Source organism: Macrotis lagotis, chromosome X, assembly GCF_037893015.1.
Source record: "Macrotis lagotis isolate mMagLag1 chromosome X, bilby.v1.9.chrom.fasta, whole genome shotgun sequence".
NCBI lineage: Eukaryota > Metazoa > Chordata > Mammalia > Peramelemorphia > Peramelidae > Macrotis > Macrotis lagotis.
Window position 1 is genome coordinate 453,734,271 of NC_133666.1, and position 27,396 is coordinate 453,761,666.

Consider the following 27,396-nt stretch of genomic DNA (forward strand, 5'->3'; position numbering starts at 1 on the left):
GAGAAAGCTAAGGTAGCAAGTGGTGAAAACATCAAGGAAGAGATACTAGAATCAGAGGTAGAGTACATTTCTGAACATCCTGCAAAATCAATTGTGGTATTAAGACAATCCTGCATGTAATTAAACTATATTAAACTCTTCTTCAGGAAAGGCTTTCAATGTTCTAGAATATTTCTTTATTTGGAACAAATCTAAGATTATAATGAGGTCAATGGAAAAAGAGAACAAATTCTTTTTATGGTCAGTTTTTATGGAATTTATACAGTCTACAGAGCTAAGGATAACCAAATAATATATTAGTACCTTACACTATATACTGGAATATTTTATAAGTAATTATTCAAAAATCCTTGACAATTATAGATAAGTTTGGAAGATCTGAGTTTGGGAGGAAAAATAATGTAATCTATCTGCTTGTCCTAGGTGACTTACTCTGTCCTGCTCTCAAAAAGAAAATAAAGAGGGATGGATAATATTAGTTATTGCCCCAAAAAGCAGAGGCTGCCTTCTAAGAGACTCCTCCCTTAGCCATGAGGTGATCTGAGGGGTAGAGAATAGGTCCAAATTTTCCCAGTGATATCTAATCAGTTTAGTTCATAACTGACCTGTGGAGACAACAGCTGCTCAAGGAGAGATGTTAAAAGGTTGAACAGAAGAAGGAAGAGGAAAGTATGTGGGGACAGGGTGAGTATAGTTGCACTGGAGACAACCACAGTTGGCTACCATAGCAAGGATGGGGATACAACTTGTCTTCTCAACTTTTATCTAGCTGACCCTTCAAATTAGGTCCAGATTCTTCTCCAACCCCCCCCCCCCAAGGAAATACATTCTTTTGAAACTACTGGAGGAAGTCAAGCTTCATTAATACAGACTACTAATTTGGAATAATTTAGAAATTATTGGCCTGAAGTTTGTTTTTATTATTTAAAAAAGTTTGCTAAATAAACAAGACTCTAAATGATACATCATGAGAAATGCTTAAATTACTATTTTCAAGCACTTTAAATCTCCTAATTGCATAAAACAATTACAGAGCACCATGATCTAATAATTACAATAACCTAAAATTTTAATTTAAATTATTTTTAATGCATTCTGATTTTAGGGAAAAGTTTAATAAAAAGACACTTGCTAGCAGAGATTTATTTTAATTTACTTTTTATAAGGCTGTGGGGTTAAGTGACTTGCCCAAGGTCACACAGCTAGGTAATTAATATGTGTCTGAGACTACATTTGAACTCAGGTCCTCCTGATTCTAGGATCATGCTCTAGCTACTGCATCACCTAGATGCTCCCAATTTACTTTTTTAAAGTAGTTTTTGGAGCCTAGAAGAGATTCTTGATTTTATAGTCTATTTATTATTGATGTTATCATGTTGTCACAAGTAAAAATCCCCCCCCCACAAATACATTAAATCTAAAAGGTGAGGAATTTTTTTTTGTTATTGCTGTCTCTGAAATAATTTCAGGATAATAACAGAAAAATAAAGTAAATTTTAAATAGCATTCTTGGGGCAGCTAGGTGGTGCAGTAGATAGAGCACTGGCTTTGGAGTCAGGACTACCTCAGTTCAAATCCAGCCTCAGACACTTAATAATATCTAGCTGTGTGACCTTGGGCAAGTCACTTAACTCCATTGCCTTGCAAAAACCAAAAAAATAAAAAAAAAGCATTCTTCTTATATATGCACTTTGATTTTTAAATAACAGCTTGAAAAGAAAGGGTTATAGTGCTTAATAGGTCAAAGTTCAATTCTTCAGAAAACTATAAAACACCCTATTCTCTAAACATTTCTATTAGTTGAGTATTTCCTATACAATTAGACAATACATGCAATAGATATGCCTTCTAATTAAAAGAAATTTCTTTTTAAAAAACCCAAACCTGTATTATTAAATAATCTAATGTTAATGCTTACTAGTCATAGGTGATGTTTGATCACAAGTGTCTGCTACAAGTATTTCACTCTCATAGTGGTTTTGCTGCAGTTGAGTTGAAGACTTTAGACCTTTTGTTAATTCTGAAAAAACATACATATAAAAGATTAAAGAAAACATGAGGGAGAAATAAAATACACTAAAAATATGATCTCATTATAGAAATTTTCATAGGCCTGTAAAAATGCAATTATCATAATTTCATAACTGATAATAACAAAAATTGTAAAGTAGAATAGTAAAAGTACAAATCACTACTTGAATTCTTAAGTTTTCTGAGACTTCTATATTAGTATTTCATCTGTTAACCAATTTTGTTTTAAATTTTTCTATTTTTAGGGACAACAAGGTGGCACAGTGGATAGAGCACTGGTCCTGGAGTCAGGAGGACCTGAGTTCAAATCTAGTCTCAGACTCTTAATAATTACCTAGCAATGTGACCTTGGGCAAGTCACTTAATGCCACTGCCTTGCAAAACAATTATAAAAAAAAATAAAATTTTCCATTTTTTTGTCTTCTCAAAAGTATTTATAGTGATATCATTTTATATACTGCTCTCTGGAAGAGGACCTAAATCATACTTGATCTACTAGAATATAGTCTAAAAAAACAGCAAGACCTAAAAGCAAACATTTCAAACTTACAAATAAATCAATACAGATTCACTGGAGGCACACCTCAGGTGCAAATGTTTAATGAACTGAATGGATTTAACCTCATTTAAATAATTCAGCTGCCTCAAAATGTTCACAATAGTCTTTGCAACCAAATGTCTTAGATTCACAGTAATAGTATATGAATGTCCAGAACACTGCACATAAATGCAGTTTTTTAAAAGTTAAAGATATATTATGATCTTCAATAATGGAAAAAAGCAGAAGAATTTATGCCTTGAATTTAAAAAGCTGATAACTGAAGTTCTTTCAAAAAACTATTGGGGGGGGGGGCAGGTAGGTGGCATAGTGGATAAAGCACCGGCCCTGGAGTCAGGAGTACCTGGGTTCAAATCCAGTCTCAGACACTTAATTACCTAGCTGTGTGGCCTTGGGCAAGCCACTTAAACCCCACTGCCTTGCAAAAAAAAAAAAACCAAACTATTGGGGGGGGGGGCAGAGTCAAGATGGAGGCAGGAGAATAGCCTTTCTTAGGAGCTCTCTCCGTAATATTTCAAAAAACTTTTAATTTATGACTAATTAAATTTTCAAGAGGCAGAACTCAGAGAGATCCAGTGCAGCAATTCTCCAGGCCAAGGTAACCTGGAAAATTGTAGGAAGGCTCTGTTCCATGTGGTTGGAGGGGGCGGCAAGCGCCCCAGAGCTAAAGAGCTCCAGCCTTTCCATAAGTCTGCAAGGCATCTGGGTCCCTGGGAGCCATAGCTTCTGGCTTCAGAAGCAGTTTCCTAACTGGCTAACCCAGGGAGCCTAAGCACAACTTGGAAGATCAGCACGGAAACCTCTGCCAGAGTGAGCATATGAAGCCCAGGTCAGTGTGGCCCTCCTCAGTGCAGCTGCAGCCCTCAGCACAGCCCAGATCCCAGGAAATGGAAGCAGATCCACAGAGCCACCCAGTAGCTGTTTCCAGAGTGCTCAACCTATGGAAAGTAAAGGGGTGGGGGAAGACTGTTGAACTGTTGAGGTCTCTCTTCTGTCCCTGGGATGGGACTCTGGGGCTCTGTTCATATTCAGACCCCTGTCACAGTCTGGGCCCACATACTGTCATAGAGCAGGGACCTTCCCCACAGCCCCAGAGAAGAGGGGTGTGCTTGTGGTCATCCACAGACCAAAGCACAGGCAGAAAGAAGAGCAGTCAGAATCTCCCATAAGACCTAGAAGGAACTGAGGGCTTTGCAGGAGTATCTCAATAATACTCAAAAGCTCAGGAGCACCCCAAAACCAGGGTATAGATTGGGGAAATGAGTAAACAGAAAAAAAAGAACCTGGCCATATATAATTACTTTGGTTCCATGAAGAATCAAAACACATACTCAGAAGATGACAAAGTCCAAGCTTCTGTATCTGAAACTTCCAAGAAAAATAGGAATTGGGTTCAGGTTATGGGAGAGCTCAAAAAAGATTTTGAAAAATCAAATAAGGGAGGTAGAGGAAAAATTGGGAAGAAAAAAAAGAGAACAATGTGGGAAAAACACAAAAACCAAGTCAGCAGCTTGGTCAAGGAGATCCCCCAAAATGAAGAAAACATATTAAAAACCAGTTTAGGTCAAATGGAAAAATGCAGCCCAAAAAGTGAATGAGAAGAATGCCTTAAAAAAAAAGAAGCAGAATTGGCCATATGGAAAAGGAGATAAGAAAGCTCTCTGAGGAAAACAAATCTTTCAAATGCAGAATGGAGCTAAAGGAAGCTAATGACTTTGTGAGGGATCAAGAAGCAATAAAACAATACCAAAAGAATGAAAAGCTAGAAGAAAAATTGAAATATCTTATTTAAAAAGAAAAAAAAAACAACTGACTTGGAAAACAGATCTTAAAGAGACAATTTAAAAATTATTGGGCTACCTGAAAGTCATGATCAGGAAAAGAGCCTTGACTTAATTTTTAAAGAATTTCTATAGGAAAATTAAACTGATATCCTAGAAGCAGAGGGTAAAATAGAAATTGAGAGAATTCACTGATCTCCTTCTGAAAGAAATCCAAAAAAAAATAACCCCTAGGAATATTAAAGCCAAGTTCCAGAACTCTCAAGTCAAAATGAAAATATTACAAGCAGCCAGAAGGAAACAATTCAAACATTGCAGAACTACAGTCAGGATCACAAAGGACTTAGTAGCATCTACATTAAGGATGTGTAGGACTTGGAAGTGTTATTTCCTCCATAATTGCTAAAAAAAAAAACCCTACTGAAATTGACTAAAAACATAGTATCTATTATGTTCTTGCTACCTGATTAATAAATCTTTAAAGACAACTAAAATTAAATTTGTTTAAGAGGATAAGTCATGAAGTAAATAATTAAAAAATAATTTATATTCCGGTAGGCAAAAGAGCTTGGAATGCAACTGAGAATCAACTACCCAGCAAAATTCCTCTTCCAGAGGAAAAGATGGACTTTCAATGAAATAGGGTAATTTCAAATGTTCCTATTGAAACGATCAGAGCTGAACATTAAGTTTGATCTTCAAATACAGGACTCAGGTGAACCATAGAGGAGGGTGAACAAGAAGAGTAAACTATAAGGGATTTAATGATGAAGAACTGTGTGTATTCCTGCATGGGAAGATGATAATGATACTAATATGAATCTTCTCATTTATTAGAGCAGTTAAAAGAAGCATATGTAGACAAGACACAGAAGAGAGTTGAATTTGAAGGTATAATATACTGTAAAAACGGAGTCAATGGGTGAAAGGGAAATGTACTGGGAGAAAGAGAAAGGAGAAATAGAATAGACATTTCATGTAAAAGAGTCAAAATAGCTTTTGCAGTGGTATGGAAAGGAGGGGAAGGTGAGGGGGAATGAGATGAAGGGGAATGAGGGAGCCTTTATTCTCAATGGAAATGTCTCAGAGAGGAAACAAGATACATTCTCAATAGGATATAGAAATCCAGAAGGAGAAGAAGGGGATGGGGGGGGGGGGGTAATAGAGGAAAGGGTAGATCATAGGAGAGGATAGTAAAATATAATACATTTTCTTTATCACTTTTTGTAAGGTACTAGGATGGGGTGGCCTGTCTGGGACCAAGGGTTGGTGGCTGCTGGGACTATGGGGTAGGATGTAGAATTGGGGCCTCCTGGCCCTAGGGCCAGTGCTCTGTCTACTATGCTACTCAGTTGCCCTACAGCACATTTTTAAAGAGAGATGGAGTGAGGGGGGGAGGAGCCAAGATGGCAACTGGAAAGGAATGTCTCTTAGAAGCTCTCTCATAAAACTTCTAAACTAAGGACTCTAACTAAACTTTTGAGAGACAGAACCCACAGAGGGACCCAATGAGGCAGTTCTACTCAAGATAACCTGGAAAGGAAAAAGAAAGGCTCTGCTCCCCAGGGTTGGAGGGGCAGCCCGCCAGAGTGAAAGAACCTCAGCCTCCAGGAGGCAGTCCCAGGGTGCTCCAGGGTGCTGGGAGCTGGCTCACAGCAGCAGGTAGTCTCCTGAGCTACAGCCCTGGGGAGCACCAGGCACAAAGTGGGGAAACACCAGGGGACCTCTGCTGGAGCCAACATGTGAAACCCAGCCCTCAGGGCACACAGCTTAGTAACTTGGTCTTTTGGCAGCCCAAATCCATGAAACAGAAGTAGGTGGAGCCTGTAAGCAGTTTAGCCCCACCCCCCATAAAACAGCAGGCCCCCCCCACCTCAGCCCCGTGGCAGAGGGGGGTACATATGGTTATTGACAGACTAGGAGAGAGGACAGAGCCTCACACACTGAGACCCTTGTGGGAGTGTCCCAAAAGCTCAGGAAGCACCCCAAAAACAGGCTTAGGCTGGGGAAATGAGCAAGCAGAGAAAAAAAGAGGAACACCATTGAGAAATATTTTGCATATGAGCCCAAGAAGGATCAAAATATTCAGTCTGAAGATGAAGAAGCACAAGTTCCTGCATCTAAAGACTCCAAGAAAAACAGAAATTGGGCTCAGGCTATGACAGAGCTCAAAAGACTTTGAAAATCAAATGAGGGAGTTGGAAGAAAAACTGGGAAAAGAAAGGAGAGAGATGCAGGAAAAAACATGAAAATGAAATCAGCAGCCTAGTCAAGGAAATCCAAAAAAAATGCTGAAGAAAATAACATGCTAAAAACCAGCTTAGGTCAAATGGATAAAACAGTTCAAAAAGTTATTGAGGAGAAGAATGTTTTAAAAAGCAAAATTGGCCAGATGGAAAAAAAGATAGGAAAATTCTCTGAGGAAAACAAATCCTTCAGATAAAGAATAGAACTCAGGGAGATTGATGAATTTACAAGAAACCAGGATTCATTACTTCAAACCCAAAAACATGAAACATTAAAAGAAAATGTGAAACATCTCATTGAAAAAACAACTGATATGGAAAACAGACTTAGGAAAGATAATTTAAAAATTATTGGAATACCTGAAAGTCATGATCAGGAAAAGAATCTTGACATCATTTTCAAGGAATTGCTACAGGAAAACTGCCCTGATATTCTAGAAGCAGAGGGCAAAATAGAAATGTAGAGAATCCACCGATCCCTCCGAGAAAGAAATCCTAAAAACCAACCCCTAGGAATATTATAGTCAAATTCTAGAACTCCCAAGTCAAAGAGAAAATACTACAAGCAGCCAGAAGGACACAGTTCAAATATCATGGAACAGCAGTCAGGATCACACAGGACTTAGCAGCAACTACATTAAAAGCTCATAGGGCTTGGAATATAATATACCAGAAGGCAAAAGAGCTTAGAATGCGGCCAAGAATGAACTACGCAGCAAGGCTGGATATCCTCTTCCAGGGGAAAAAAAATGGACTTTCAATGAACCTGGGGAATTTCAAATTTGGAATGGCTAGAGCTGAACAGAAGGTTTGATCTTCAGATACAGGACTCAGGTGAAGCATAGAGATTGGAGGAGAGGGGGAAAATATGAGGGACTTGATGATGATGAACTGCATGTATTCCTGCATAAAAAATGACACTGATAATACTCATATGAACCTTCTCAGTTAATAGAGCAGGTAGAGGGAGATTTTATAGTTGAAGCACAGGAGAAAGCTGAATTTGAAGATAAAATATGGTGTAAAAAAATGGAGTCAATAGAAAAAAAGGGGAAATGTAATGGGAGAAAGAAAAAGGAGAGTGGGAATAGGCCAAGATATCTCATACAATAAGTTTTTTCTTTATTACAATGAGCTATTGCAATGATATGGAAGGGGGGAAGGCAAGGGGGAATGAGGGAATCTTCGCTCTCATCAGAGGTGGCTAGGAGAGGAAACAGCATATATACTCAGTGGGGTATAAGGCATCTGGAGTAAGAAGAAAAGGGGGGGACAGGGGGAAGGGGGATGATGTGAGTGATGGAGGAGAGGATGGACCATGGTGGGAGAGTGGTCAGATATAACACATTTTCCTTTTTACTTCTTTCAAGGGGCTGGGATTGGATGGCCTGTCTGGAACCATAGGGCTAGGTGGATGCTGGGCCTAAGGGGTGGTATGGGGGCTCGGGGCCTCTTGGCCCCAGGACCAGGGATCTGTCTGCTGCACAACTCAGCTACCCTAAAACAGAGTCAGTGAAAGGAGAGAGAAAATATAGTACATGGTAGTGGAGAAATATGAAAGGAAGGAGTTGCGATCAGCAATGGCAACAGTGGAAAAATATGAAAGTAACTTTTGCCATGGACTTATCATAAAGAATGTGATACACCTGTGACAAAGTTGGTGGTGTTGGAACAAAGACTCAAGCACATTTTTTATTATTATTATTATTATTATTGTTATTTGGGGGGGGTGCAGGGCAAATGGGGCTGGGTGGCCTGCCTGGAGCCGCATAGCAGGGTGATCGCTGGGTGTCTGAGGCTGGATTTGGACCCGGGTCCTCCTGGCTCAAGGGCCAATGCTCAGTCCACCACCTAGCCACCCCTACTATTATTACTATTTTATTTTATTTTGGGTCTTTTTTTCCCCTATATTTGGTTTTTGCAGGGCAGTGGGTTTGGGGTGGCTTGCATGTCACACGGCTGGGTGATTGTTGGGTGTATGGGGCCGGATATGGGCTCGGGTGCTCATGGCTCCAGGGCTGGTGCTCCGTCCATTGCGCCACCTGGCCATACCTACAATTATTACTATTATTTTTTTAATTTTAATTTTTTTCTCTCCCCTTTACTTTATCGCTCAAGCGAGTCTATATTTTGTGGGGGGAGGGGGTATTCTGTTTACTCTCAAACAAGAATATTTTATTAATGTATAAAAAAACATTATTTGTACAAAAAGAGAATAAATAAATATTAAAAAAAGAGATGGAGTGAAAGGAGAAGGAAACTATAATGATAGTGGGTAGGAATGGATGGAGGGAATTACAATTAGCAACAGCAACTGTGGAAAAATATGGAAGTAACTTTGCTGATGGACTTATGATAAAGAATGCAATACAACCCAAACACAAAGTTGATGATATCAGAACACAGACTGAAGTACATTTTTTTCCTCTTTCTTTCACTTTATTTCTCATGAGGTTTTATATTTTTGTGGGGGAAGTGGGAATTAAGTTTACTCTTACAAAAATATTTTAGAGGGGGCTAGATGGCGCAGTGGATAGAGCACCGGCCCTGGAGTCAGGAGTATCTGAGTTCAAATCTGGTCTCAAGTCACTTAATAATTACCTAGCCATGTGGCCTTGGGCAAGCCACTTAACCTCATTACCTTGCCCCCCCCCAAAAGGATATTTTAGCAATCTGTAAATAAATAAACAATAAAGACAAAAAGAAAAAAAACTATGTCTAGGTGGGGCAGTGGATAGAGCACTGGCCCTGAAGTCAGGAGGACCTAAATTCAAATTTGACCTTAGACACTTAATTACCTAGCTGTGTAATCTTGGGCAAGTCACTTAACCCCATTACCTTGCAAAAAAACCCCAAAGCAAAAAAACCCCAAAACAAACTATGTCTTTGGTTAGATGGTTCAGCATCTAACTGCTGAATTCATTCAAGTCTTATTCTAATATGGACTTAAGTTTAAGCACTAGAAAGTTATAACAACGGTAGTCTCAGGGGCAGCTAGGTGGCACAGTGGATAGAGCACCAGCCTTGGAGTCAGGAGTACCTGAGTTCAAACCCAGCCTCAGACACTTAATAATTACCTAGCTGTGTGGGCAAGCCACTTAACCCCATTGCCTTGCAAAAACCTAAAAAAAAAAAACAAAAAAAAAACACCAAACAACTGGTAGTCTCTATTATTCATCAATCATGATGGAATGTTATGTTCATACTCCAAAAAAGAGGTTAATCTTTGCTATCACATGGACCTTTCTGTCAGTCTAGTGAAGCTAATATTCCATTTCTCAGAATAATATTTTTAAACAGTTGAAGGAATTTTAATTTTGAGTTGGAGGTAAGAGGAAATAAAGATGTAGCTTTCTCTCTTCTATGTTCATAGATTCCCAGAAATCTGTTCATGGCCACCATGGTTAAGGTCTGACTCTAAAAGACATGTCTAGATAAGTCAGTTTGGAGAAGCTAATCATCAGAAGTTTGGCTACAAGCTGATGACATTCTTGATCAAAGCAACTCTAAGTAATTTATTAAGGGATTTAGGGTCATCTACTTCCATAAAGGCATGCTTATACAGATGAAATCACAAGCCTTGTAGTAGTACAGGATGGTGCTTTTCTGTCTTCCACTAGATGGTGACAAAAGTGCATACAGTGGAAAAAATTCCATTTTTTTCATTTTTCAAAGAAAGATTCATGTTATTTCCTGCATAGTTGCTAAAAATAACCTACTGAAAATGACTGTTTTTAAACATAATATCTATGTTCTTGCTACCCTGATTCATAATTCTTTAAAGAGAACTAAAATTAAATTTGTTTATTTAAGAGGATAAGTCATCATGTGAATAATTAAAAAATAATTTATATATAACTCTGAAATGTATTACTATATCTTCTATCCATCCCTAGTTTTCTTGGGTTTCAGTCTAATAGTAAAATTCACATTCACTGTCTCCTTTAGATTTTACAAAACACATTTTTTATTAAAAATCTTATTTAATACAGACAAAAATCTCAAAGAAAAGTCAACTAAAGCTTAGAGATATTGGTTTGCCCACTGCCAAAAGGCTATTACAGAGCTGGAATTGAAACCGAGTTTTTTGGTTTTTTTTAAAATTCCAAATCCAGTGTTCTTTTAACCATATCATAAAGCAGCTTCCCATATTACATGATAACGAGCAGAGCAGCATGAGAGATGACCCCATGGAAAGGAGCATAATTAGAGAGGATAAAGAGCCAGGTACTGAAAATGATATGAACAATATATAAGATTTATGCTTTAGCATCACAGATTATGACATAAACAGTAATATAGCTTTAATAAAATTTTGAGCCCATACACATCTATAAATGAACTGATCACATTATAAAATATGCACCCAGCAGACTAAATATATACATACATGGACAGCATAAATAGTTGGATGACTGTTAATTTTACTAGTGTGAATCATTCCCCCCCACCTTTTTTTTGGTTTTTGCAAGGCAATGGGGTTAAGTGCTTTGCCCAAGTTCACACAGCTAGGTAATTATTAAGTGTTAGATGCCAAATTTGAACTCAGGTCCTCCTGACTCCAGGGTCAGTGCTCTATCTACTGCCCCACCTAGTTGCCCCAAATTTCCCTCCTTCTTAAACTGCTGAACTTAATCCCTTAAAATATTTCTAATTCTCTGTTTTTATCTGTCTTTATATTAAGTCAAGAAGAGAAGATTTTAGAAAAGATTGATTCAATGTACTAATGCTCTTCTTGTGGATCATTTCATGTTCTGGTATTAACAATATAGCATTTGAACATTCCATTTATTACCTCTCATTCTCAGGAGATTTAACTGCTCCTATATGTTCAAACAGTGTCTTTCCAATTCTATTTTTCACAATGAAGTCATCACTGGGAATGATGTGTTCTACTTATGCCTTTCATGAACACAAGCCTACCACTGTTGTTAGATCATGTATAATACTGATTCTTGATAAATGAGTTCTTTCAGAACTCAAAGTTAAATAACTTTACTTGAAGAAGCTAGGTTACACTAGGTGTAACCTAGTGTAAAGAACATTGAGCCTGTAAACAAGATGATCCGAGTTCAAATACAGTTTTAGATACTAGCTGTGTGAACCTAGGCAAGTCAGTCTATTTGCCTCACTTTCTTCAACTGTAAAGTAGGACTGATAATAATAATAATAATAATAATAACAATAATAATAATACCAACTTCACAGGATTCTTATGGGGATCAAATGAGGTATGTATAATTATCAGATAATTAGCATATGGTAGGTATTTTGTTAATTGATTATTTCTTCCTTTCTGAGGTCACTGAAGAAAACCTATTGAGCTGACACTTCAGAAACACTGCTCCCAAGAACTGAGGCAGAGGTGAAGTGACAGGTCCAGGGTCACACAGCCATTGAATTCAAGTCTTCCTGACTCCAGGTCAGTCCTCTCTCTTCTATACTACATAGTTACATATCCAATGAAACCACACACTGACCTATGAAATAACAATTTGTGTTGTCTTTAGCTACATGATAAAATGAACCATGTAAGTTTCTTGATTTGCTGCTTGGTGAACCTGCAATCTGTCTTTCTAACTGTAATTTCTTAGGTCTTCTTTCATTTATATGAAAACTATCCATACAGACATCAGCAACAAGTATTTATTGAGCTGGGATATAGTTCCTGACTTCCACAGGCTCTCATTCTAATGAAAGATACAGATGACAACTATGTACAGACCATATATCTAAAGAACAGATGGAAAATCATTTCAAAGGGAAGAGATTAGTATTGATTGGGGCCTGTTGCAGAAGGCGGAATTAATCTACAGTTGTAGATAGTATCAACTATAGCCTTGACTCACTGGCTATTTGATGAAGAATATACTAAGAGTTCTAACAGTTATTCTTGGTTGTTTTTTTTCCTGGATCAACTAAGTTTAAGTAGATGTGAAACCAGAGGTCATAGTTTTTCTACGTACTTTTCTACATACTCAGAACACTGGAGAGGTAGTTTTGGTGTCGTGGAAAAAGTCAAACTTGCGATCATAAGACCTTTAGTTAAATCTTGCTATCAACACATATTGGCTATAAAACTATGAGGAAGTCATTTCAATTAAGTCTTAATCTCCCTATCAAGGCAGCTAGGTGGTGCAGTGGATAGAGCCCTAGCCTTAAAGTCAGGAGGATGTGAGCTTGAATCTAGCCTCAGACACTTGCCACTTACTAGCTGTGTGACCTTGGACAACTCATATCCAGGACCATCTCCAGTCACCCTGATTCATATTTGACCACTGGACCCAGATGGTTCTAAGGAGAAAGTGAAGCTTGTGACTCAGCACAGCACCCCCTCACTCAAATTCAATTCATATTCTTGGCATGGCATCATCTCCCTGTATGGTGGTCTTCTTTGAAAATGAAGGACAAACGTTATTATTATTAATCTCCTTATCTGTGAGTGGGAATGCTTGTAGAACCTAGTTCCTTGGGTTGTTGTAAGACTTAACTCCACAAAGATAATTTTATAAACTTTAATGTGTTATATAAATGTCAGCTATTCTAAGTTCTTTGTAAGCACCTCAGTTTCCTGATCTGTAAAATGAAGAAACTGGTCTAGATGATTTCTAAGGTCCTTTCTAGATCTAAATCCATGATTCTGGATTCTCAGGCACCAGACTCCTGAGGATGTCCCCTGGGCTTCTAGTTTAAATTTCTCAAGTTTAAGAGAGCTTTCAAGTAGAAAAGCTAGTTATGCTGGTACTGCCTTCAGGAGTCTCATTTCAACTCCACATGAGAAAGCAGTATCAGAATAGGACTTTTGTGGAGTAAGTCATATATATATAACATTTAAAAAATCATTTTCCAAGGTTACAAGTAGAACTATGAGCAAAAATTCTAGACTCAATATATTTGACCTCAAATCTAATAAATTAAAAAATTCAGCTACAAAGGTATCTAAGTGGTAGACTAAAAAACTCTAGATGTAGCTCAAACCCAGACTAAAATATAATTAATAAATCTTTAACAAAATAAAAATAAATACAATATAGATAATGTTAATTTGTGATTTCTAAGTCAATATGTCCATTTCTATTTGAGTTTGATATCAAGGAGCTACAGCATAGGTTAACCAAATAATGAAGTCATTCTATTGTTTAAATATAAACTATTCCATGTGATTATGGTTATGACATAAGTAACTCAATTCCATAAAATTTCCCATAAATCCTTACCATTTGTACAAAGAGGATGCTCCAAATCAGTATGTGTTTGTTCTATATATCGGACATGTACGTTTTCCTTCTTTCTTCGTAGTCGGTTAAGTCCAGGAAATGAGAAAGTCAATATAGGTGAATCAGGGATAATTTCCTCCTCAGGTTCTGCTACTTTATGTTGTTTCTTCCTGAGGAGACAGGGACAGTGACTGCCATGAAAACCAATATTAAAGAAATCTATTTCAGAATATCTAATAATGCCAGTCAGTCAATCATTTTTGCCTTTCTCCCTTCTCCCTCTTCTTCATACCACCTCTGCTCCAATAAAAATAATCATTTGTCAAGCAACATTTGGGGGCTTTGCTTTTTCACAATGGGTATATTGTAGCAGCATCGTAATTTATTTTCTTCCCTTAAATCTATCTTCTCTTCAATTTATCCTTTATACTGTACCTCAGTAGTTTTCTCTGGATCCATCCCTTTACTCATAAATCTTCCAGAAATTCCCACTGTCTACTAAACAGAGGAGAAAATTCTAATCCTAACATTTCAGAGTTTCTGCAATCTAGCTCAAACCTATCTTTATCTTTCTAACCTTATCTCATATTACTCCACTTAATGGAATTTACTTCCCAGTCTGTTCTAATCTTTTCATGACCTTCCTCTGAGCCTATATTCATATTATCTGATCCTCTAAGTCTACTCTTTTCCCTCAAGCAGCTGACAGGAGTGCTGGACTTAGGATGAAAAGGAATAGAGTTAATAGACATTTACTAGCTGTGTGATCATGGGCAAATCACTAAACTTAGGTCCCTCAGTTTGCTCAAATGTAAAATGGGAGACAATAACAGCACCTCCCTCACAGGGTGTTGTGAGGATCAAATGAGATAACACCTGTGCAAACTTTAAAATATTATATAAATGACAGATATTATATCAGAAGCAGTCAGGTGACATGATGGATAGAGTACCAGAGCTGGATTCAAGAGGATCTGAGTTCAAATTCTGATTGTATGACCCTGGGCAAGTAACTTAATTTCAGTCTCAATTTCCTCATCTGTAAAAAAAAAAATGGATAATGACAGCACTTCCCTCACAGGGATGTTGTGAAAACCAACTGAAAAGATAGTATAATGAAAGTCCTATGCCACCCTTAAAGGTGATATAAATGGTAAATATTATTATTATTGCTCATCTCCATGCCTTTCAACAGACTATCTCCCATACTTGCAACGCTCTTTCTCAACTCTGCCTCTTGGCTACGCTACCTTCCTTCAAGGTTTAACTTATGTGCCAATTTCTATTGGACAACTCCTGATTCTCCCTGTTATTCATAGTATATCATTTCTCTATCCCAAATTATCTTTTAATACTTATATGTGGACATATTGTGTTTTTCTAGTCCCCTCTTTCTCCAGTTCTTAAAAATAAGTACAAAGGAGGTCCAAGAAAAATATTTTAAGATATTTAAAAAGAAAGCAACATTGAAGAGGAATCAGCTGAGTTATACCTTGAAAGGACAGAGGAACTTTTAGATATAATGATAAGGAAGGAGTTTTATTCCAGCATGAGTAAGAGACAACCTTGGAGCCTTACCACAGAGCCTTATAAATACTAAACACTTAATAAATGATTAACAAAGATAATTAAGACTTTAAAAGTTTATAATCTAAAAAATAACACATGGTCCTAAATTTGGGAAGATTCCTAGGGTTCATCTCACACTCTTAGGTTTTTTTGTTAATAGAGAAGAATTTGTGCTGATCCAATTAAACATACATAAGTCATCCTGTAACTAATGATATGCAACTGAATGATGATAGAATCATGTTCAGATTGAAGCCTGAATGAAAGGGATAACTAAGTTTACAAGTGGATCTAACATTAATTTCCAAAGAACATAAGATTGTCTAGTTCATTCAGGTTTAATAATAATATAACAACCTCTATTTTAGCTCAGATTAATGTTAAAATATTTTCTAAAAAGAATACTGTGAGTTCGGATATTAATATACTTTAATAAAGGAAGAATTTAAATTTTATTTCAGTATTCTAAAAGTCTAAGTTTTAAAATCTATGGAAAAGTACTGACTAAATTTCCTCCATAAGAAAGATACTAGAGGCAGCTAGGTGGTGCAGTGGATACAGTACTGGCCTTAGAGTCAGGAGGACCTGAGTTCAAATCTGCTCTCAGACACATAAATAATTACCTAGCTGTGTGAGCTTGGGCAAGTCACTTAACCCCACTGCCTTGTAAAAACTAAAAAAACAAAAAACAAACAAAAAAGAGAGATAATAAAATTGCCCCCAAGTTTTTCTTTTCTAGTAAAGAATTCACACTTTAATCCTACAAAGAATTCTGCTTTTCAGAGTTCTGAGCTTTCTAGGAGTGCTTTTAGGCAGCTAGGTGGTGCAGTGAATAGAGAACTGGCCTTGGAGTCAAGAGGATGGGAATTCAAATTCTCAAACATTTGACACTTGTCACAGTGTGAACCTGGGTAAGTTACTTAACCCTCACATCCAGGGCCATCTCCAGTTGTCCTGATTCATATCTGGCCATTGGAACTAGATGGCTCTGGAGGAGAAAGTGAGACAGGTTTAAGACAACACTCCCCCATTCAAATTCAATTCATGTACTTGTTGTGGCATCACCTCTCCTGATGTCATGGTCTTCTTCAAGAATGAAAGGCAAACATCTTTTTTTTTAGGTTTTTTGCAAGGCAAACAGGGTTAAGTGGCTTGCCCAAGGCCACACAGCTAGGTAATTATTAAGTGTCTGAGGCTGGATTTGAACCCAGGTACTCCTGACTCCAGGGCCGGTGCTTTATCCACTATGCCACCTAGCTGCCTCCAAACATCTTTTAATATCTTTAAATAATATCTCCAATTTTAATCTTTTCTCTATAAATATGTTGTCTTAATATAAAAAAATCACATCAAAACAAGACAAGTCACATGAGAAAGGCTTATAGATTGTTGAAGCATGAAGACTACCTGACCTAGCTTTAAACTGATCACATCACAGTTTACTTACTTCTTAGTCATAAAATTCTACCTGAATCATGAATGAGTCACGAGGAAAAATTGATTCTCTGACAGGGCCAGTCTAGAAGTGGCAGAGCTCTCAGAAGGAAAAAGCTAGCTCTAACCAGAGATTTCCAAACCAAACAAACAACTTGTTAGCTTTGTCCTTCTTTGTCCTTCTGACATAAAGTGAATAAAAAGGGAAGGGGAAAAGACAACTCACTTTGATAAATGACTACTCTGTTTACAAAAATCTTAATTCTCATTTTATTTGAGACAAATCCTATAGTAAGCCTTTGCCCTTACCATTTACTAACTCCCCAAATAAAAGGAAATTGCTTTGAGAGAAGGTAAACAAAGGCAGGCTCATTAAGAGACTTTAAAAAAGAAAGAAAGGGATTAAGATTAACCTCCTATACTGCTGACATCCCTGGAAATTAAATGAAAAAAAAAGAAAGAAAAAGAAGTTTTTGCACTGAGATCATCCAATTTATACTGATCATAAATCCATACTCCCAGTGTCTTTATTGCTTTTCTATAGTCAATCAATTTTTAAGGATTAAAAAAAAATCACCTATGAGTTGAGAATGAAGATAAAGGATAAGGTTTCAAACTGATCCATATGTACACTTCTGCAGAGCAAACAGCATCAGGCATTTTCAACATATTTCACTCAGATCTTTATGGCATCTTTAATTTTAGTTTTGTTCTTAACAACAATTATCATACTTTCAATCATCCTATTTACATGTAAGTTTCATTTGTCCCTTATATTTAACACTAGCTACAAGTTTTACAACAGTCACAGATATGGGCAATAATCAGTGGAAAGGAGATTAGGAAGTGCTAATATATACCTTGATGAAGAGCAGCTAAGTGGGGCAGTGGATAGAATGGTGGGTCTGAAGTCTGAAAGATTCACCTGCCTGAGTTCAATTCTGATCTCAGACACTTATTAGCTGCATGACCCTGGGCAAGTTACTAAATTTGCTTGTCTCAGTTTCTTCATCTGTAAAATAAGCTGGAGAAAAAGTGGCAAACCTCTTTTGGATCTTTGCTAAGAAAAATCCAAATGGGGTCACAAAGAGTTGTATACAACCGAAAACAGTTGAATGGCACACAACTCTATGACAATTTCAGCCCTCCCTCTGTCTCTTCCCTTCTACTTCCTTTATCTGACCTAATGACTCTCCACTTAAATTTCCATTCAATACTTTAGTTGGATGATGACTCTGTAAATATGATGACCTAATCAACATAAAATTGAGACCGAATATCCTATTATTACTACAGATCTAAGAGAAAATGGGTATAGATTTTACTGAAAGGCATAAGAACTAGAGTACAGAAACTGCAACACTTATAATAGCTAAGAAATTCTGTCTCTAGGAATCAGCCTAACATTTAGAATAATTTATTTTATTATAAGAATGTATTCTCATAAAAGAAATCTCTTTAAAAACAATGAAAAATCAATTTGTATCCAAAGCCTAATAATTATTGTTATATGTTCTATGTATAAAATCAAAAAGAAGAAATATTTAAATGTTTCAAGAATAATAAGCAAGATGTCGTGAGTCAATGAGATATTATAAGGTTTGTTTTTAATCTCCCTATCAGAATATAGTAATATATGGTCTAATTTCAAGAAATCAAAATTAGACAAATTATACACAACTACCACCAAAATAAACATATTTTTGAAGTAGTTTAACAAGTCATTTTACTATATCCTGGATACAAGCACTGCCTAAATAAAGAATGCCCTAGAAACGCTGCCCTTCATCACAGTACACACACACACACACACACACACACACACACACACACACACACACACACATATTCAAAACTACAAAAGATATTATAAAAATAATTTAGTATAGTTACTCACTCAATTTTCTGTTGTTGATGTAACTGTTCTAAAAGCTTTTTGTTTTCTTCTTGTAAGGCATTCTTGTCATTCACTGAAATATTTTGGGAAAACAAGCCATATGAGAAATTGAAATCTAACAAAATAAACTGATAATCACAAGAAAACATGCATTACTACATAAATGTTTATTGATTTATGCTAGACTTTTCCTAACTCAAGTCAGGACAATGTCAGTTAAGTTTATTAATTACACTGTGCAAAATTAATTTGTTACTAGGCACTGATTATTATACCTGAAGCTTCATGACTTTTATGTAACTGATTAACCGATGGTTTTATGTAATGCTTGTCGACCAAAAAGAAAAAGTACTTAATGTGCAAAGGAGTATATCAATATTCAGGCTGAGGATAAGAAGAAGTGGGAAGCATTCCATCTGATTACTCATTTCATCTGATTTCCAAGTGCCTTACCTCCTCAGACAGAATACATTATGGATATAAAGTTTAGTGACAGATATTAGAGATGAAATAGAGATATCATTTCACTTGTCAAGGATATTGTAAAGGAAACTTCTGTTCAAGTATGGATTAAACTAGATGCCTTTGAGGTCCCTCCAATTCTGATAAGATGAAAACTGTCAAACTAAAATAGATCACAGAAAGTAAAACTTAAAATTAAAAATGATATAGAAACAAGTTAAATGTTATTCTTGAAAATAAGTTCTTCTGTAGTTATGAATGTAAATATTAATTGTAAATAAATTGTACATGTATCAAAGAGCTAATTTTTTAAAATATGGTACATTAAATTTATTTGGCAACCAATATCCAGTGTTGAAATAATGATCTATCTTGAAGTTACAATTCTCTGCTATAGTCAGCAAAAATAGTTAGCAATACTCACCTTTGCTTTTGTTATGAAACTGCTAATGTGGAAAAAGTCAGATTACAGTAAATACCAACAATACAGACTTTAAGAATAGGTTGTTTCACATACAGGCTTTAAGAATAGGTTGCTTCAAAAGTTTGTTAGTAAAACCAATGGCTTGAAACTTGGATTATAATTTTCTCTCATTAAAATAATGATATAACTCAGGGCTGTCCAAAATGCAGCTCTTAGGTTGCTTGTGCCTGCAATGAGATGTTATGTGGCTGCCTATGGGTTTACTAAAAGCAAAGGAAATCAAGCTACCGCAGACCTCTCACTAAAATGGCAAATAAAAATATTTTGTCTATTGTTTCAAAAAAAACTTTTAAAAGTAAGGTTGTACAGCCTTGATATAAATGATGGATGAGGTCCTGGGGTAGCCTATAAAGGTCAATTTTAATCCATAGTACATTTGAAGTGAATGTACTGGATATAAAATATTAGTATTATTTCAACTGTTGCAATTGATACTGTCTCTATAGAAAATTATTTTTGAATGACTACTTATCTCCTTATGCCTTTTCTTCCACATTGGCTTTTCCCACATAAAAGAAGGCTTAAGACCTCAGACAGTATAAAAATACCTAGGAGACTACCTGCCAAGGCAGACTCAGGAATTTTTTTGAAAACAATTACAAAACACTTCTCACATGAATAAAATCAGACTTAAATAACTGGGCAAATATCAACTGCTCATGGATAGGCCAAGCAAATATAATAAAAATGATAATTCTACCAAAATTAAACTACTTGTTTAGTTCCCTACCAATAAAAATTCCAAAAAATTACTTCAATGAATTAGGAAAAAATTGTAAATTCATATGGAGAAATAAAAAGTCGAGAATCTCCACGGATTTAATGGAAAAAAAAGTACAAAAGAAGGTGGCTTAGCCCTACCAGGTCTCAAATTATATTATAAAGCATCATTCATCAAAACTGTCCGGTATTGGCTAAGAGATAGAGTGGTGGACCAGTGGAATAGACTAGGTGCAGTAGCAGGAAATGATAACAGTAATCTGCTGTTTGATAAACCCAAAGAGTCCAGCTTTTAGGATAAAAACTCTCTCTCTTCGATAAAAACTGCTGGGAAAATTGGAAGTTAGTATGGAAGAAACTTGAATTAGACCAATACCTCACATGCTATACCAAGATAAGATCAAAATAGATATAAGATCTAGACATAAAAAACAATATTATAAGTGAACTAGAAGATCAAGGAGAGGTTTACCTGACAGATCTATGGAAAGGGAAGCAGTTTATGACCAAGGAAGAGATGGAGTACATCATTAAAAACAAACTAGATAATTTTGATTACATTAAATTAAAAAGTTTTTGCACAGACAAAACCACTGTAACCAAGATCAAAAGAAATGTAAATTGGGAAACAATTTTTGCAACTAGTATTTCTGACAAAGGACTCATTTCTAAAATATACAGAGAATGGAGTCAAATTTTCAAAAAAAAAAAGCCATTCTCCAATTGACAAATGTCAAAGGCTATGCAAAGACAATTTACAGCTGAGGAAATCAAAGCGATGCATAGTCATATGAAAAATTGCTCTAAATCATTAATTATTACAGAAATGCAAATTAAAACATCTCAGAGGTACCACCTCACACCTCTCAGACTGGCCAATATGACCAGAAAGGACAATGATCAATGTTGGAAGGGATGTGGGAAATCTGGGACACTAATACGTTGTTGGTGAAGCTGTGAACTCATCCAGACTTTCTGGAGAGAAATTTGGAATTATGCACAAAGGGCAACAAAAATATGCATACCCTTTGATCCAGCAATATCATTACTGGGTCTATACCCTGAAGATATTATGAAAAAGGGTAAAAACATCGCCTGTACAAAAATGTTCATGGCAGCTCTGTGGTGGAAAAGAAATAGAAATTGAGGGACTGTCCATCAATTTGGAAATGGCTTAACAATATGTATGTCATGGAACATTATTGTTCTATTAGAACCCAGGAGGGATGTGAATTCAAGGAAGTCTGGAAGGATTTGCATGAACTGATGCTGAGTGAGATGAGCAGAACCAGAAGAACATTGTACACCCTAACAGCAACATGGGAGTGATGATAACCTTAATGGACTTGCTCATAACAACAGGGCAACAATCAGGCACAATTTTGGGGTAACTGTGACAGAGAATGCCATCCTGAGAAGATCCTGAGAAAGAATTGTGGAGTTTGAACAAAGATCAAGGACTATTACCTTTAATTTTTTAAAAAAAATGTTGTTTTATTATGTAATTCTGCTTTATCTCATACTATGTATTTCTTCCTTAAGGATATGATTTCTCTCTCACACATTCAACTTAGATCAATGCATGCTATGGGAATGATGTTAAGACTAGCAAACTGCCTTCTATGGGGGGTGGGAGGAGGGAAGAAAGATGGGGGGATTGTAAAACTCAAAATAAATAAAACCTTTCTAAAATTAAAAAAAAGAGAGAAGGGTTAAGAACGTTGAGAGCAGTCAGATAATCCAATAACTCTTCATCTCTATACTTCATTTAGTTTGTATGAAACAACTACAATGTACTTAGAAGAATTAGGGAATTTAAATGGATACTTGGAATAGAGAGGAAAGGAAAGTTGCATCCCATCCTCCCAAATATCTCTATCTCTCTTTCTATGTAAAGGATTTCTTCCTTCTTCCGCCAAATATATATCTGCAGTCTAAAAAGTGTATTTAAAAAGGCAATAGTTAAATAACATCATTACCAATTTACCAACAAACTTTAATACTGTATCATTTCATATTGGATATTGAAATTTTAAACAAAGAAAAACTCACTAAGTTCAGTGATAAGTTTAAGATTTTGTTGCCGGATATTTTCAAACTCCTGTTGTTTTTTCCTCATGTGTTCTTCAGTCACTGCACAACGGTCACATAACCCTGCTCTTAACCTATGGAACAGAAATAAAACTTCTCATTGTAAAAACACTTGCAATTAAACTTTTAAGTTTTCACCTCTAAGCTTTAAGTATTCACAAATAAGTTAAATAAAGTTTTAAGTATTTACAAATGAGTTAAATATAAAGTTAAGATAAATTGAAAATATTTAGTAGTTTTAATATTTTAGTATAGTAGTATTATAATAGTTTCATATTTCAAAAACCAACATCACTAAAAACCTTGCCTCTGACTCATATTAACAGTTGTTAACATGGTTAAGTCATTTAATCTCTCAATGACCTGTAATGCTCCAAGGTTCTAAGTTACAGATTTACAGATTAGCTGAGTTTCTATGGAGGAAATAGTTTGTACATAGTTTGCACATTGATGAAATCACAAGTCTAGAACAACATTAACTAAAAAAAAAATCTTTGGACAATCTTCTACATATGTTAGAACTTTAAATTTTAAATGACTTTTGCTCTGAAAAAAATTTGGGTTTTTTTGACTTTTGGTCCATTTTAGATTTTACCCAAGAGGTTTTATATGTGGGGGGAAAAAAAGCATCTTATTTTCCCCTCTGGTGAGTTTTTCCATGGCAAATTCCAAATCCAATATTAAAGCAAGATGACAATATATAATATTAAATTTTAAGAATTTAAAGAGAAGTTTTACCCTTATGTTTTTAGTATCTCATATCACCAAGGATCAGCTGCCTAAAAACCAAACTTGCTACCTTTAGCATTAAATAAATCTCTATCACGAGGAATAAGACTAAGTCTATGCCATTATTAAGTCACAGAAAAGCAGCTAGGTTCTGGTCCACACATTCTGCATTGGTCACTAAGTCTGGGCTCCTAGATTTATCTTTATTAATTCCAGTGGCCACATATAAATTCCTCTTTTTCTATAAACAGACTGGTCATTTGCATGATACTTCTTTGCTGAATGAATGAATAAGCATTTATTAAGTGGTTCCATGTTCTTGGACCAAAAGCTATGATAAGTGCAGGGGATACACTCAAGAAGTTCCAATTCAAATTGAGAGACAACATATAAAATTAAGTTTAGCTGTAGAGTAGGTATTCATGTAAATATTATCCATAACAATGGTTTATGATTTCATTTTTAGATCTTAGCCACTTCATAAACTCCATCTGGAGAAAACCATATCTGGCTATATTGAACAAATATAGAAGCAGGCACCTACTGTTAGCATTTATTAACTGCTGAAGTTACAAAAATATTTTCAAAAGTTCTAAACACTTTTTTGTACTCTGATAATCAATCTTTCAAGTCTTAGATCCATACCCTTCTCACAACTCACATAAAATACACCAAATTCAGGTGCATCACCTTTCACAATGGCATTCCTAATCAGACTCTTACCCTAAATTTCTTTCCATTCCAATCCCTCCTACATACCAATGCCAGTGTTACTTTGTTTCGCACAGATCTGACTCCAGACTCCCCTACAATGTAAAACTCATTGGTTTCTGTAGCTTCTAAAATCAAATATAAAAATTTGATTTAGAAGTTAAAGTTCTCCTTGATCTGATCCCAATTGCTTTTCTAGTCTCCTTGTTTATGGTACAGCTAGGTTCAGATTACTGCAAACAGTGAATCTCTTGGAGTGGTCACATACATTCATGGATTTCAATTTATACTATTTGAAGTGATAACTATATAAAATAATTGGTTCCCACTGGAAAGATGCAATGCAATCACCTCTGAGGAATCATTATTTGTATTAATTGGAACCTGCTTTCTGGTCTTTACAATGGGCCTTTATCTGTGTTAAGATTCAATTCAAATACTAACCACTATACATTATGATGTTGTTCTACATTCTTGAAGAAGATCATGACATCAGAGGAAGTGATACCATAACAAGCACATGAATTGTATTTTAGTGAGGGGGTGCTGAGCTAAGTCACCAGCCTCACTTTCTTCTCTAGAACCATCTGGATCCAGTGACCAGATATGAATCAGGACGACTGAAGATGGTCTTAGATGTGATGCAATCGGGATTGAGTGACTTGCCCAAGGTTAACTAGTGTCAAGTATCTGAGGCTGTATTCAAATCCTCATCCTTCTGACTCAAAAGCCAGTGTTCTATCCACTGTGCCACCTTATTAACCTCTATACAAAGCATTTGCTTTCCCAAGTAAAACAAATTTTGAGTTTATTATTTAAGCAGTTATTTGTGCAAATGTTGCTTTTCCCCTTGGAAATTAAATTACAGTTGTTTTTAAATTTCCTGTACCTAGCACAGAGAACAGAGTAGGACTGACTGAATCCTCTTACTTTTTTCCTCTGATAAAGTATTCATCTTTCTATCTTAGCTGTACCTGAAAAGTCAATAGTTAAATAACATCATTACCAATTTACCAACAAACTTCAATACTATATCATCTTATATTGGATTATGTTTATAAGGAATTATGCTCATTAATATTTGAATGGTTTTTGTGAGAATACTTTCAAAATTTCATTTTCCATTTTAAGATTCCAAAAGTGTGCTAAGACTGTTAATTGCTTTAAATCTCTATTTCCTTTTGAGTTTTGATTTAATGATGGTAGTTAAGTTTCATGACAAATAAAATTATAACTTTCTCTTTAATACATTTATACTCAGTGTGTCTTGCCTTAAGAAGACCAAGGAATTTGTAAAGATTGCCTTCCTCAGTATGGTTCATGCTAGCAGCCTTCAGTTTCTTTTTCCTTGGACTACATTAAAAAATGTTAGCCTTCAGTTCCAAATAGCAATTTTTATTATGCTATGGGAGAAAGATTCTGTGAGATGAATGATCTGTTTAATATTTTCTTCAGCGTAATCATGTAACATGACCTGTTACATACATACATACATACACACACACACACACACACACACACACATAGTGTATATAGTGATTAATAAGATGGTTTGGTACAACTTCCTTGAAAGCCTAGGGGTCATTCAGGTCAATTTAGAATACAGGATAATGGGTTTAATGCAAGGTAAAACCAGAAGCCACTAGATGGCTCAATGAATAGACTGCTGGGTCTAGAGTCAGGAAGACCTAAATTCAAATCCAATCACAGACACTAGCTCTATGACCCTAGGCAAGGCACTTAATATTTATTTACTTAAATCTACTGAAGAAGGAAATGGCAAACTGCTTGAGTATCTTTGCCAAGAAAATCTCAAGCAAGATATTGGAGTGTTGTGGTGTATGGGGTCACAAAAGGTTGGAGAAAGATGAACAAATGAACAAAAGCAAAATGGGTTTAAATTTTGTCTAAGAAATTCTAGGCATTATATTAATTTTTCTTAACATCACTATATCGCTATTTTAAATAAAGAATTGTTTTCTATGTGGACTTCCTAAAAATTTTACTACAACTTGAATTTATTACAGAGATTCTTAAATTCTGTATGTCACAGATCCTTTGAAAGTCTAATGAAGACTATGAATCTCTTCTACAAAGTTTTAAATACATAAAATATATAGGATTAAAAAGGAAAACAATTATATTAAAAGTTATCAAAATATTTTAAAAAATTTATTAAACTCAGGTTAAGAACCTATGAAGGGGCAGCTGGGTGGTACAGTGGATAGGGTACCAGCCCTGGCATCTGGAAGACCTGAGTTCAAGTCTGGCCTTAAACACTTAATATTTACTTCACTATGTGACCATGGGCAAGTCAATTCCATTGCCTCACAAAAAAATAAAAATAAAAATAAAAATAAAAAAGAACCTATGAACTATTTCATATATTTTAGCAAAAGCCATGAAGTCAGCAGTTTTGATATCATCAAAACATGTACTATAAAAAAATCATAAAGACACTACTTTTGGTTGGTTTGTTCAATAATTGCTGAATTGATAAGTTGTTTTTTCCAGGATTTTTCTATGCATCCTTTATTTTCTTGTCTATATATTATTTTTCTGTATGATACAGATTTGGCAAGATAGGGGGAATGTGAATTCTTGGTATAAAGTATATGAACAGGGGCAGCTAGGTGGCACAGTGTACATAAAACACTAGCCCTGGAGTCAGGAGGACCTGAGTTCAAATTCAGCCTGAGACACTTAATAATTATCTAGTTGAGAACCTGGGCAAGGCACTGAATCCCACTGTCATGCAAAAAAACAAAGAAAAAAATAATAAAGTACATGAACATAAAACTGACCTATATTTAGGGGTCACTTGTTTTTTGGAAGTAAGTTATTCAAAAAGCATTTACCAAACTACTTATAATATTTCATGATAAGTTCTGGGGGGGGGGGTTACAAAGACTGTTGAAAAAGGGTCTCTGCCCTCAAAAAATTCACATTCTAGTAGGGGAGACAACTTGTAAACATCTAATTATATACAAGATGATTGAAGATGAAAGAAAAGGTAGCACAGGAGACTGGGAAAGGATAACTGAGTGGTGGGGTTTGAGCTGAAATCTTAAAAGACATGGAAACTTTGAAGTGGAAGTGAAAAATAGCATTTCAGACCAGAGGATAGCCAGAGTAAAGTGAAAGAGATGAGAGATAGCCAGTGTAGTTGGATTAAAAAGTGTATGGAAGGGAATATATGATGATGGGAAATGCAGAAAAAAGACCAGGTCATTAAAAGCTTTCTATCAAACATAGAAAACCAATGATCCTGACAACCAATTTTTTAGGAAAATCATTTAGGTAGTTGAATGGAGAATGGATTAGAGAAGGAATGTCAGAAGCAGGAAGAATAATTAGAAAGCCACTGCAACAGTTCATGCAAGAGACAATGAAGATCTGAACTAGGGTAAGAAGTTGTGTAAATAGAGAGAGGGGGACATATAGAAGTGAAGTTATAAAGGCAGA

The 27,396-nt window shown here is 35.7% G+C and overlaps 1 protein-coding gene across 4 annotated transcripts in view; it reads right to left on the bottom strand.

Annotated features, from left to right (window-relative positions):
* The window catches only part of RBBP8 (RB binding protein 8, endonuclease), a 127,698-nt gene that overhangs the window by 30,795 nt on the left and 69,507 nt on the right, over positions 1 to 27,396 (bottom strand). For 3 of the 4 annotated variants that reach the window (XM_074206409.1, XM_074206408.1, XM_074206411.1), the window contains exons 5-8: positions 22,453 to 22,565; positions 18,735 to 18,807; positions 13,835 to 14,004; positions 1,919 to 2,020 (exon numbers count right to left, since the gene is read on the bottom strand). In XM_074206409.1, coding sequence (XP_074062510.1) covers positions 1,919 to 2,020; positions 13,835 to 14,004; positions 18,735 to 18,807; positions 22,453 to 22,565 — 458 coding nt within the window. The remainder of the gene's footprint in view (positions 1 to 1,918; positions 2,021 to 13,834; positions 14,005 to 18,734; positions 18,808 to 22,452; positions 22,566 to 27,396) is intronic. The other variant, XM_074206410.1, reaches the window with a different exon arrangement.